Here is a 14,332-nt window from a genome sequence, read left to right as displayed (position 1 = left end):
CTGCAGCCAACTTCTGCTTATGTTCTACCAGTCTGTCATGGCCAGTGTGCTCTTCTACGCTGTGACTTGCTGGGGTGGAAGCATTAGGAAGAGAGATGCTGCACGCCTTGACAGACTGGTGAGGAAGGCGGGGTCAGTGGTGGGCATGGAGCTGCAGTCACTCACCTCAACAGCTGAGAGCAGAACACTGAGCAGACTGGACTCTATTATGGACAATCAGCATCACCCCCTTAACGCCACCTTCACTAACCAACTGAGTCTGTTCAGTCACAGACTCCGTGCTTTCACCTGCAGGACAGACAGGCTAAGGAGGTCCTTTGTCCCTTGGGCCATTCAACTGTTTAACAGTATACAGAAGGACACTAAGAAGGACATCATTATTGGGGATTGGACTGCCTGAGATGCCAGAGCTGGCCCAGATCTGGAACCTCTTCATATGTGTGTGTGTCTGTGTGTCTGTGTTTGTTTTTATGTAGCTACTTGACACCTGAATTTCCCCCTGGGGATCAATAAAGTTTCTCTACTCTCTACTCTCTACTCTACTTTATCGACTCCAAAGGAATTTAATGGGCAAATATGTGGAAAGAATCGTGTGAGTTCATCAAAGAAACGGCTGTGTCTAGCATAAGAAACATGGGTATTCATTATGAACAAATTAATTAAGCTAACAGCTTGGATGCACATTTGTGATTGGCATGTTGGAGCTGTCCCCTACCCACTTGCATGACTAATCCTATGCTGAAGTTGCTCAGAATGACGGCATGCCATGATCAACCATGCAATGCAGTGCATCACTATCAATTTACATAATGAAAAATACACTACCCAACAATCTGACATAGGCTATTCTTGTCATGTCATAACACCTTTCGGGTGTGCCTATCCAAACTGTGCCATAAAAAGAAATTATAAGTGCTCCTAAGTTCTGTGTATTTTTCCACCATGGACAAGTCTGTGTGTGGGGAGAGAGAGAGAGAGAGAGAGAGAGAGAGAGAGAGAGAGAGAGAGAGAGAGAGAGAGAGAGAGAGAGAGAGAGTGTGTTCAAATGCAATCAGCGCGGTAGGCAACTAGGGCGTGGAGGCGTGGCAAGCGGAAGGAAACCAGATCCAGGATGAAGCTTGTCAGTACTGAAACCACGACACATTTGTCAATATAACTATTCTCAAGTTACATCTTCGGCATAGTGTCTTCGCGGAGCTCGAGGAGGACGCAGCATATCAACTGTTTATTACGTTTCTACTACACATCATTTACACATATTATTTGCTGTTGACACCGGAATCCGGAGATATGAATATGGCTGGACTTGCACCGGAGGTTCGAGGTCTTCTCTCCGATGAGGTACCGTGCGTAAACTGGAAGGCTGCTTGTTTACAATGTTTATTCATGTGCTAAGAAGCTTTAGGAGGATTGAGAATTGTAATATCATCCCAAGGACTCACATATGCTTCCCTTATTAGCTGAATACCCTGTAAAATGTGGGCATATATTTTTTAATTCGTTGGGTCCGAGTGGCTAACTAGCCAGCTAACGTTGATGTTTGATCAAGGTAGAAGTTGAATTCTCTTCTCTCGCATCCTAACTTCCAGGAGGCTACTTACTACAGCTAGATGATGCTATGCGAGGAGTAACCATATCACTTTACTAAAAAAAAGACAGCAAACCCTTGTCGTTGTACTTGACTTGTACTTTATGTCAACACTCTCAAGAATTTAGGTTATTTAGAAATTGAGCTGTAGGCTACAGCACAACAATTAGCTCGGTCAATATAATCGACTTTAGCTACCTAGCTAACATTACTACGCTGTCCAATTACAGGGTCGAGTCTGTCCCAAATCATTCAGGAGAAACAAAATAAGCTCGCAAATCTTGCCAATATTTTTTTGTCCATGCCAGACAGGGCTATGCTCTTGGGAAGGTGAAGCTGAACGATTTCTCAAAGGCAGCTCAATCTAGAACTAGGCTACTAGACTTTCCCCCTCAAAACTAGCTGTCATGTGATTCCACATGACAATTTGGTGAGTCAGTGCGTACTTACGCATGTGAAGTTCAGTGAAAGCTGTATAATTGCGCAATGCCAATAAACGTGCGTATCCTCATGTCCGATAAATTCTTTTGGCGTGGGCGTTGGTTCTGGAAACTTACCATCACTGTATTCCAAGGACCTGGCTAAGTAGTTGTTTCTAAACCAGGTGAAATTATCCTCGAGTTAGTGGTAAATCATGTATTACAAGAGCCTGGAGTTCTCGTTTTCTTAGCTAAATGGCACCTGTGTCAGGTTTGACACTTCCTGACAGTTCTTGGAATAGTAGGCCTTACCAGGTGTGGTTGGCATGAGACGAGGCTTGACTTGTTTTATGTTGCCCTGTTATTCTAATGGCATCTTAATCTTCAACTTTTTTTTGTTTGATTCCCTTCTCTTCCAGGATGAGGCCAGAATTCTGAGGGTTAAAATCGTAGCAGGAATTGGACTGGCCAAGAAAGACATCCTAGGTGCAAGGTGAGTGTCAAGTTCAAGTTCACTCTGAGTGGCCACCTCTGCCTTCTGTTTACAGTGATAACTATACCAAAGTGAGTGCACTGCTGCTGGACATCTTTCCTGTGGGTTAACACAGATTAAGATCAAAGATGGTTAGGTGCAAACCAGTGGCGGCTGGTAGTCTGTCAAACAGGGGAGGCTGTTCAATTACAATATGTCCAGAACGCAAAAATAAAGGGGGGGGGGGGGGGGGGGGGGGGGGGGGGGGGGGGGTGATTTTGACACACATCTTACATTGGTCCTGAGCCACATATGGCCTCACACACTAAAGGACTCTTGTTGAAACAAATTTGTTAATCATTAATCATTATCCCCCTTGTAGCCTATTCATAGGGAAATGTTTTTATTATTATTATTATTATTATTATTATTATCATTAGGCCTACCTCCGCCACATAATGATGTGATTTAGTTTGCCTTCGTTGTCTTTGTTCATTACTGGGTGCACGGCTTAACTTACCACTAGAGGTCGCAAAATCTTTAATTATTTACCAGACATTGCCAACACAGTAGGAAACAAGGACTCGCCACTCACTTGGCAGTAAACCAGTTGATAAGACACCACGAAAGCTCAAAAGAAACGGTTGTTCTTCCCTACCTTTTTCACCAAGTCAATATTAGGCAGTGCTCTGCTCTGCTCCTTGATATTCATTTTCTCCTCATAAGGACGACTGGAATTCGCCAGAATTTAATCCACAATGCTTTGCATTTTGCATAGCTCTCTAGCTTTCTTGCAAGCTAGCCCTAACGAAAAGTAGGCAACTTCAACTTTTGAATTGGGAGATTAAAAAGGATAAGGACATGCCACTATTAAGACTTTATTCGCAACACTAGTGTCACTAGGTTTACAAGAATATGTACACAAAACTGGAGTACACCGCAATGAATAGCTTCCCCACTGGTTACCACGACGAAACTTCTCAGTCAAATTAATAACATATCCGACCGCATTTCGAAATGAAATCAACTACAGTAGCCTACTGACACGGGGTTCACCCAATCACAAGTCGGAGCTCCAGTCTCCGGTCCCTCCCCCCTCCTCTCTCTTCTCCATTCACTCCCAGTGAGGCTCAGTCTCAAAATCAAAAAAATTTCACGGCAATAGCCAATGACCGTTTAGCATTTTGCCATTGAAAAATCGTACAATCCCACATGCCATTGAAGTCCATTGAGACTCGACTCGCTTGCGTTGTCATGAGCGGAAAAAAACTCGTGCGAGCCTCGGGATCTTATAACAGATTGGTTTCATCTCTAAGTTGAGCACATGCATTTTCTATGGAGCTGGGTCTGAAATAGCAATGTTATTAAGTTGTGTAAAGCATTAGTTTACATACTATTCTCCGTGATTTTGGACAGGAGGCGGCGCCTCCCTTGTACTCAAAGAGGAATCGCCTCTGGTGCAAACTGATTGGTTACTAGATACTGTATTGTCAGAGAATGTCCAGAGACTTGTCAACAAGAACCTATAGAAGTATAATTTGCATAAAGCCCAAAGACAATGAACCCTGATCATGAACCCTTCAACAAATAGGAGATCTATTATGTAGATCACATTTCAAAAAACCTTTGACCATACAATAATGCGCTGTTACGGTTATGCTACTGTAACTGTACTAACGTGATTGGATCTGAGGCCCAAAATGTCAGTTCACCCGTATAATTATTCCTTTCTTAATTCAGCATCACCATGTTTTGGAAACACAGTCAACAGTCCTGAAATAGCCAGCTATTAGGGTAAACTGTAAAGCTTTTTGTTTGTATTGTCAACATGTGGAGTGGCAGTAGGAGGTTGTGATTTTGAAGGAAGTGTCAGGTTGTTTGACGTGTGGTGGGCTCTTGATGTTTTGACGGTGGCTGCGTTGCCTTGCTAATGAGGATTGCGAGTGGCCCTGAACTTGTGCAGCTGCTGTCCAGCACTTAATTGTAGCTATTGCTGGAGTGGCTGAAGCTAACAATCCAGCCCCTTGGGAGAATAGAGTAGCTCGGTGCCTGTCTATGAACATACACACTGTGTACATGGTCATAAGAGCTAAAGCAGTAGACTTTCGAGACTTTCCATGTTCATCCAAAATAGCTTATCAGTTTTGATTTCAGTCAGTGAATAACTTCAAAAAAATCTCTGATTAGTTATTTTAGGGACCTTGGAGACTGTTGAGTGGATTCATTGTGTCGTGCTCTCAAGCGAAAATCTTGTACTTTTTAGAATATAAGACCTATGAAGATATTTCTCAAACCAAGTTCAGTATGTGAGGGTGTTAACTCTGAAGTGGTTAGTCTCCTGAAAGCAGAGCTCTGCAGTTGTCTTTTGCTGAGGGATTACAATCTGACACTGCCCCCTATAGTAGGTTTAGGACTAAGGATGATGATCCATTGCAAACTTCACATCACAACACCAAATGTGTCGTTGTCGTCCTCGATGACGCTTCAATGATATGCGAAACTCCTCTGTGTTGCGTGACTTGCCCGCCCCCGTATCTTGCTCGACTTTTGGATAGCCGCCTTGCGATACGGTCGCGACGCAAGGAAAATCTGCAGAAACTTGATGATTTCTGAACTTTCGGGTACATTGCAAGGGCCAATTGTTTCGCTTCCTTTACCCACCATGCTGTGCGGGAGCTAAAAAATTGCTTCTCAATGAGAAGTTCTCATTGATAATGCATAGGGCAGTGCGATGCGACGGTCACACCGGGTTGTAGTGGGTCATTACACTCAGGCACTTATCTAGATTAAGTGACCAAGTCACCCCCCACTGAAGGGATAGCCCTCACATGACAGAACTACAGCCTTCTTGGAATGAACCTCATTGATGTATTATTTGTCTAGGTAGGCTCGAGTGACATGCTGTGTGTCAAGATACAGTATAATTTAGCTGAATTTGAAGAATAAGACATCCTTCTAATGTCCACAACTACTCTGGGCTAAATTCTTACTGTAGCTGAACAGCTCTTCAGAGTTGGACATGTTACTAGTTACTAGTTATAGTTACTATGTACTTCTCCAAGAAAGTAAGTGAGTTACTCTACTAGAAAGTAATTAGTTACCAGGAAAATGAACTATCGAGTTACTTTTTTTGCTAACAAATGTCAGGAACTGAAATTGAACATACAATAGTTTAACAGGATATTCATCCTTTTTCTGTGATTGACAATCTTGACGGTATGTGACAGTCTATAGCTTAACAAAAATGTTGTTGGGACGGGAGTGCCTCAGATGCTTCCTAAAACGCTGTCAGTATTGTCCAATTTGAGCCACCATACTTTGACATGAGAGTGAGAAATTGCATGGTCACTGAATAATAAATTGGTCATAACGTAATTCTGAAGTTTGTGACTGTGATGACTGAATCTGGAACTATTTGGGATCATTTTACTCCTTAGTGTAATGCGTTTGGATTATACAAAAAAACAAACTTTCTGAGGTGAGACAGAACTTATGTTATTATCACTAATGACTGTGATTCCATAAAGTCAATACCAGCTAGGCTGTAGTGGGCTTTTTCTTTCTTTCTGATTCCCACCGCAATAATTGGCTACTGACATACAGAACACTAAGTGGAAAGATGGACACATAATGTTATCATCTGATAATGAGTTTAGGGTAGGTTATGATTGATGTTGCACATTGGCTGTAAATTGTAAATAACTGTTGTCCACATGAATTACATCTCTAAAAAGGTGCTGATGCTGATTTGCAGTTAATTACCTACAGGTACTTGGAAAGGAAAGGGAAAGACTCAGTGAAATAGTAGTGCTTGTTTCCCCTGTCTTTCTGGCGATGTCCACTGGCAAGTGCACCGCAGAACCCTTTGATGTTGGGTAGCAGGGCTGCTTCTCAATTTGATTCCCCAGTCAAGCACCCCTCTTTCCTTTTTGTGCATTTAGAAATTGACATCTCTAAATAATGTCATACATCTGAACGAGCACAGCTGATGTAGTACATAGTTTGCACTGAGTTCCCATGAATAATCATTGTAATTTTAAAGTTTAATGCTTTATTTCACTTAATATTCCAATTCTGTGGGATTTAGGCCCCCCCAAGACATTGTACCAGGTATGCCTACGTCTAGCACCACCCCCTCTCGGGTGGCAGCCCCTCTCAGGCTGGCCTTTTTGCACAACGCAGCCAAACAATCTGATTCTGAAGCTTTATAGCTTCTTCAGTAAGGGGCAATAATGGCGGGTTGGTGAATGCAGTGCTGTTATAACTGAAAAAGGAATTCGTTGGATCACCCGTTAATGGAAAAAGCAGCAACGTTAGTAGCGGCGTTTGTGTCAACAACGTTATTCCCATCAGTTCAGCTCAGGAGGGTAATCTAAACATTTAAAAATTTGGGCTAGTAACTACAGTGAATATTGAATATTGGTACAGTGCAATGTCTGGGAACTTTCCTAACACTTTGTATCCTGGATTACATTTTTTTTTTTTTAAATCAGACAGTCAGTGAGGGAACCAAGGTTGAAAGCTGCCTCCGTTACTAGGCTTAGAGCTAAGCTTAAATGGTTTGTGCGCAGTAACTGTATAAATACCACATTTGAGTAAAATAAAACGGCAGCAAACACATAAGACTTCTAATAAAAATGCCATTTAGCTGCATTTCAGGAACAAGGCATGCCTCTCACAAACTGCTCTAGGCCAAATTCCTAGGAATCACTGAACAGCTCAGGAGGGTAATCTAATCTAGACAGTTTCTGGCAGCCAGGCTAGTGACTCCCCTGAATATTGAATAAAGGTACAGTACAACGTCAGGAAATCTTCCAACGTTTTGGTTCTCTCAGACTACATTTTTAATCAGTCGGTCAGAGAGCAAGCCTAGGCTGAAGGCATCCTTGGTTGTTTTGAAAGGCTCTTAGAAAGTATTTGTAATGTATGTTTCCACCGGAAAGTATGCATGTGTAAACAAACACATATATACAATACATATTTAGCTGGAGGAGCCAGCCTGAGAACCATGAAAAAGTGCAATTCATCAGCTGAAGCCTCTGGCCTTGTGAAGTGTGGCGGTCAGAGGGACAGCACCTGTGACAAAGTCACAGTTTAGCACCAAACACGGAGGTTGACCTGACATTAAAAAACCTATGGCCTTTGTGAGGGTTCATTAACAAGCATGTCTCCTTTATTTTGGATATGCAGGGCTGGTGCTTGAGCCTTGTTAGTAGGGGAAATGCAGTGAATGTCAATGTAAATTTCAAGGGGTGTGTACAAAACACTTACTGTACTCCGGTGGTGGGCTGGGCACTGAGCTAGGAAGGTTTTCACAAAATGTCATAAGCTGTGTTTTGCCATGGCAAGACTGCTATTCAGCAGGACTGATAATTAGTATATCAGTATATCATATAGTATATCATAAAAGGTGTATCATACATATTTTTTGACGTTGCTGCACATGTACCTACCTATACCTACTGTACCTTCATGTCCTTGGATTCAGTGATGGTGGGGGAAAGAAGCTGTTTTCAGACTTTGTGCAAAATGTGAAAATAATGTCCATCCCTATTTTGGCCCAGTTAGCTGTGCTATGCAGCCCGGGGGGTGAGAGTGAATGTCTGTTTGCTCATTCCCGTTTTAAGGGTTGTGGGCTATCTGCTTAACAGTCTTACCACTATCATGGTGTGTCATAAATGTGAGTTGAGTTTTAAGGCTTGTGTCACCTTTTGTGCCAAACACAGTGATCCTTACACAAGAATCTCCCTTTACGATCCGGTCAACGGAGAGCTGACGAGTGTGCAGACCAAGACTATTAAAAAGGTCAGTGACTATTTGTTGACAGAAATGTTTCAGTGATTCTTTGTATAGCTGAGTCATCTATTGTTTTTCATCTTTTGTTTAAAATCTCTCTCTCTCTCTCTCTCTCTCTCTCTCTCTCTCTCTCTCTCTCTCTCTCTCTCTCTCTCTCTCTCTCTCTCTTTCCTTTCCTTTCCTTTAGACGTTGGACCCGAAATGGAATGAAGAATTCTATTTCAGAGTGAGTAAGCGATGAGGACCAGATCTGATGTGTGTTGTGTTGTGTTGTGTTGTGATGTCATGGAAAAAGTCACTGAATGGAAACAATTTACCTTTCCTCTCAGCATGATATCTGTTCTGAACCCCCTTAACTACACTCACTTAAGACTCATTTCCCTTCACTCACCCGTGTGCTCGCGAAATAGCTGCTTTTGTTTTGTCTCTCATTTTCCTTGAGAGTTTTGCACGTTCTCGTCACAAAGTGTAATCTTTGCTGTTTTCACTGACCACCGTAGGTGTTTTTCAGTCCACACAAACACCACAGGCACAGACCACAGCACACACGTGTGGTAGATTGCTTTCAGATGACACTTCAGTATGTTGTAATTCTTCGTTAGTGCCGCTAGGGGGCCTCTTGAACTCTCTCGCCTCAGAGCAGTGTGGTGACCTGTGTTGTTTGGTATCCTTATCACTGTGGGTTCATGGCTGTGCAAACAGGCTGACTGGTGAAATATTAAAGCCTGTGCCTGTGGAAAAGGTGTGGGTAGTGTAACACTCAAGGCAGTGCTGGGACTGACTCCGGACACTGTCTGTGGAGAGCAGTTTTAACCTGTTGGATCATCGGCCCAATGATGCTTTACCTTGTTTATTTGAATGGGCCCATCTGTGGATTTGAAGAGCTTACAGGTGTGTACCAGTAGTCCTCCTCTTTTTAAGCAATTCAAAAACAGTTGAATGGTAGTGATCATCATAATGGCATACCCTCAACAGCCTAAAACATCAAAACACACGTTGTGAAATGGCCTAAAAATCATTACAATCGTAGTGGCAGACCGTAGCCTAATGAATGGATTTTCATGGTCCATAAAATGCAAATCCTGCTACTGAGCAGAGGTGGCAAAAGGAGCTTAGAAAAGTAAAGTTCTGCCAAATATTCCTACTGCCTCTGCTATTAACACTGGTAATTAATTTCACTAATCAGCTCAGTTAACTGGCTGAAGTTTTAGTCAGTTTGTAGTTCTGATTGCTGAAAGTGTGAAAGAAGATCCCGCTTCCTATCAGAAAGGCCTCTCTCTTCACTTCTACACAGACATGGAGGTGCCATTCCTATAACACAGAAACTGACACTGGTTCTATTGTGTTTTTTTTACTGCACACTTTATCCTCTGTTAAATATTGACTTGTTGGCTCCCCCACCGATGTTGTAGAGAAGAATAACCAAAGCAGTGAGATGCTTCCCTGGTGAATCTGTCCCAGTGGCTTATGGACACTAAAGCAAACGCTATACAGCACACAGTAGATGATGGCTGTCTAGTTTTACGCACCACACTGTTTGCGAATTCTTAGTTAACCTGTTACACAGGTCTATCTCCCTGATAATAGAATTCTGATTGGTTGGTGAGGGAGGGATTTAGAATTTTTTTTTTAATTGAATGAGGATTCTATATTCAGTGCAGTTATGAATTAGCCTGGGAACTCCCATACTGCCTTTAGTTCTACACAATCGTTTTGATCTGAAAGACAGTATGGCGAGGATGACTCATAACGTACAAGATCATGGGATCTGTGTCATAATGGCCAAGCATTCCGACCTTAACAGTTTCTCTGCCCAATCAGAGAGCAGGGCAGTGTGTCATAATAGCCAAGTATTCCGGCCCCATACGGAATTTACAATAGGCAACTCCCCAGACCTAATCTCACTTGTGATTAGGTCTGGTGTTAACCAGGCAAGTTATGAATGACATCAAATTACCATTACACTCAGTGCTTTCTTAATAGATGCTATGGAAGTAGCAAATCAATAGTTCACTCAGGCAGTTATTATTATTATATGATGTAAACAGATTGGAAATAAAATACAATACAGCAATGCAGGTCAGCAATTAGAGGAAGTGACAAGCACTTAGTCTCCTCATCGCCATTGTTTCCATGGATGTAGTCACCTCATGGGCTGTCACCCTTACTGTACCTATTGTGTCATGGTGGAGAAAATAGCTGGATCGTTCCAGCAACAGGAAATGAATAGATAGGAGCCGTGGAGGTATACAAAGCTATTTTTTTTTTTACCTCCTTGTATTTAGAAAAGAGGGAGATTTGTGAGTAGACGTGAGTAGAAGTATTAAATATTTACATAAGTGCCCCCAGCACTGTGGAGGAGCTGAGGGCCTGGAGTCTGTCAGCTTGACTTAAAGCGATGGTTCGGAGTAGAATCACCCTAATGCCATTTGAACCGTGACACCCATCCACCTTTACACCCGAAGTGTTTTCTGCCGCAGACTTACATCAACAGAGTTGCCGTGTTATTCGATGTTTATTCCGGTTAGCTTGACTCAAGCGCATATGGATACTGGGCACCGTCTCCAAACTTTCCCCACAAAAATAACATGTCATTACACCAAACTTCTGCAGTAGCACAAATATGGTCTGTACTCACGAAACGAAGCATTTGGAAGTTTGGAAATAGTCCAGGAGTTTAGTATTATCAACACAAGCTGAATAGCTTCTCTGCTGCTAAAGCTGTGCCAACGTTACTTCCGTCATATGAGACAAGCCCGTAAAAGTCTTCAACAAACTTCCAGACGAGAGTGTTAAAAAAGTTTTCACTGAATTGTGATTAAGGCTTATATTTTCAAGGAAATACTTAAAAGATATTTCAAATCTTACCTACTATCAATTAGACAATGATTTTCGTTATCAATACTGATGCTGAATTCACTTTTCATTGTGCATATTATGAGCTTCGTTGAGGACTCTTACATGCTTGTCTTAGATGATGGAAGTAACGTTGGCGCAGCTTTAGCAGCAGAGAAGCTATTCGGCTTGTGTTGATAATAATAAACTCCTGGACTATTTCCAAACTTCCAAATGCTTCGTTTCGTGAGTACAGACCATATTTGTGCTACTGCAGAAGTTTGGTGTCATGACATGTTATTTTTGTGGGGAAAGTTTGGAGACGGTGCCCAGTATCCATATGCGCTTGAGTCAAGCTAACCGGAATAAACATCGAATAACACGGCAACTCTGTTGATGTAAGCCTGCGGCAGAAAACACTTCGGGTGTAAAGGTGGATGGGTGTCACGGTTCAAATGGCATTAGGGTGATTCTACTCCGAACCATCGCTTTAAGTCTCACTAGAGGGCAGCTACGCTTGTGTGGCCACTGGCCACCCAGACCAGAGTAGTTCTCTCGGTATTGTTCTTGGGATATTTGTATGATATCTATGCATACTGTATGTAATTCTTAAGTGAGTGAGCAAGCTCAGTGAGAGTTTGCCTGCTTGCTTGCTTGTGTGTGTGTGGGAGGTAAAGCACCCAAACTGGGTAAATATGAAATGCATCATTTAAGTCACTGCAGAGCATTTCAGACTTCTGGCATGTTGATTGACGGTTGCAATTTCTGTTATGATTTTTTTACATTTATTTTTTGCCTCTATAGACCCCTATAAGATCTCTATAGATGTGCTGTTACCAGAATGGCAATGACAAGGTATTTCTACAGAGTATGTGTAATGTCATAGTAGTGCAGTAGTACTATGATAGCGAAGCCCTTTTCAATGACTAATACAGTGTTCAACTGGTGTAACAGTTCACATTATGAAACTACATACAGTAGGTATATTTCAGTAGTAGTAGTAATAGTAGTGGTCTTTGGGACGAAACCAAAATGGTCAGGCTGATAGATCCTCTACTTTCACTGTCATAAATTTGCAATGACCATAGTCACATGTCTCTGGTACTGGCTAAGCACACACCACCTTGAAGAAAATTCTTACATATTTTCATATCACTTACCTACATACAGTGCCCTCCATAATTATTGGCACCCCTGGTTGAGATGTGTTAAAAGCCTTAAAATAAATTCAGTGTTTATTGCAGAAGAATACTGTCACACTGAAAATGTTAGGAAAATTTAGCCTTCAACTCAAATGAATTGTAGGAAAATAAAAAAAATCCCTGACTAAAAAATAATTATTTTTCATTAAATCACCTGTTCCACAATTATTGGCACCCTTAACAATTCCCAGGAAATACATATAATTGAAGCATTTCTGTCATTTCTACAGTAGTTTACAAAGTTTACCAGAGTATGTAGGAACATTTAATTAGTAATTCATCACTTCCTGTTTCCCTGGGGTATAAATATGATGTGACACCGAGGCCATTTCTCTTATCCACTCTTAAACATGGGAAAGACAAAGGAACACAGCATACAAGTGAGGCAGATGTGCGCCGACCTTCACAGGTCAGGCAGAGGCTACAAGAAGATTGCCACTCAACTGCAGCTGCCCATATCCACTGTGAGAGGAATAATTAAGAAGTTCAAAACAACTGGAACAGTGGTAAACAAGCCTGGACGAGGACCCAAGTTTATTTTGCCACCACGCACAGTGAGGAGGATGGTAAGAGAAATCAAAAGATCTCCAAGGCTCACTGTTACAGAATTACAACAAATGGTAGCATCCTGGGGTCACAAAGTCTCCAAATCAACCATCAGGCGCTGTCTACACGCCAACAAGCTGTTTGGGAGGCATGCACGGAGAAACCCTTTCCTCACCCACAATCATAAACGCAAACGTCTGGAGTTCGCCAAGCGGTATTGGGGCTTCAACTGGGACCGTGTGCTTTGGTCAGATGAGACCAAGATTGAGCTTTTTGGCAACAAACACTCTAAGTGGGTCTGGCGTGCCACGAAAGATGCGCATGCTGGAAAGCACCTCATACCCACTGTGAAGTATGGGGGTGGGTCAGTGATGGTGTGGGGCTGTTTCGCTTCCAAAGGCCCTGGGAAGCTTGTTAGGGTGCATGGCATCATGAATGCTTTGAAATACCAGGACATTTTAAATCAAAATCTGTTGCCCTCTGCCCGAAAGCTGAAGATGGGCCGTCACTGGGTCTTTCAGCAAGACAATGACCCTAAACATATGGCCAAATCTACACAGAAATGGTTCTCCAGACACAAAATCAAGCTCCTCCCATGGCCATCTCAGTCCCCAGACCTCAACCCCATTGAGAACCTGTGGGGCGAGCTGAAGAGGAGAGTACAGAGGAGAGGACCCAGGTCTCTGGATGATTTAGAGAGATTCTGGAAATAGTCCAGCGGATTGGTGAATTGATCATGCACTTTTGAGTAAAAGCATGAAAATTGGTACACATATACCTCTTCCTATGCTGATTAATATAAGCGTTGGAGGCGTCGCGAAAAATGAAGAATTTTCAAGATGGCCGCCAAATCCAATATGGCCAACCCAAATGAATGAAACTACCTGACACGTTGTTGTAAAAGCATGAAAATTGGTACATATATCCTTCTTGATATGCTGATTAATATTAGCATTGGAGGCGTAGCGAAAAATTATGAATTTTCAAGATGGCCGCCAAATCCAATGTGGCCAACCCATATTAACGAAACTGACACTTTGTGGTTAAGGCCTGAAAATTGGTACACATTTCCTTCTTAATATGCTGATCAATGTTATTGTTGGAGGCGCCGCGAAAAATGCTGTATTTTCAAGATGGCCGCCAAATCCAATATGGCCAATCCATATTAGTGAGAAACCATCATGCACTGCGTCATAAATGCCTGAAATTTGGTAAACACATACTTTATGACCTATTAATGTTAAGAAATGGAATTGTTGGGTAAAACCAAAATTGAAATGTTCAAAATGGCCACCAAATGAAATATGTCCGACCCATATAATAGGAATTGTATAGCAGATGAGTGAATCCATTATACACGAAGTAAAAGCATGACAATTGTTGCACATTTCCTTCTTTTTCAGCTGATTAATATTAGATGTGAAAAGTACATAATTTTCAAAATGGCCGCCAAATCCAATATGGCCAACCCATA

General features: G+C 42.1%; 1 protein-coding gene across 1 annotated transcript in view; it reads left to right on the top strand.

The window, feature by feature from the left end:
* Positions 1-1,065: 1,065 nt before the first annotated feature.
* The window catches only part of nedd4a (NEDD4 E3 ubiquitin protein ligase a), a 62,641-nt gene continuing 49,374 nt past the window's right edge, over positions 1,066-14,332 (top strand). The window contains exons 1-4 of the mRNA XM_063188540.1: positions 1,066-1,341; positions 2,427-2,500; positions 8,206-8,284; positions 8,463-8,501. Of these exons, the coding sequence (XP_063044610.1) occupies positions 1,291-1,341; positions 2,427-2,500; positions 8,206-8,284; positions 8,463-8,501 (243 nt within the window). The 5' untranslated portion in view covers positions 1,066-1,290. The remainder of the gene's footprint in view (positions 1,342-2,426; positions 2,501-8,205; positions 8,285-8,462; positions 8,502-14,332) is intronic.

This window comes from Engraulis encrasicolus, chromosome 22 (genome assembly GCF_034702125.1).
Source record: "Engraulis encrasicolus isolate BLACKSEA-1 chromosome 22, IST_EnEncr_1.0, whole genome shotgun sequence".
NCBI lineage: Eukaryota > Metazoa > Chordata > Actinopteri > Clupeiformes > Engraulidae > Engraulis > Engraulis encrasicolus.
Note: the sequence above shows the minus strand (reverse complement) of the source record. Positions and strands in the feature narration are given on the sequence as shown.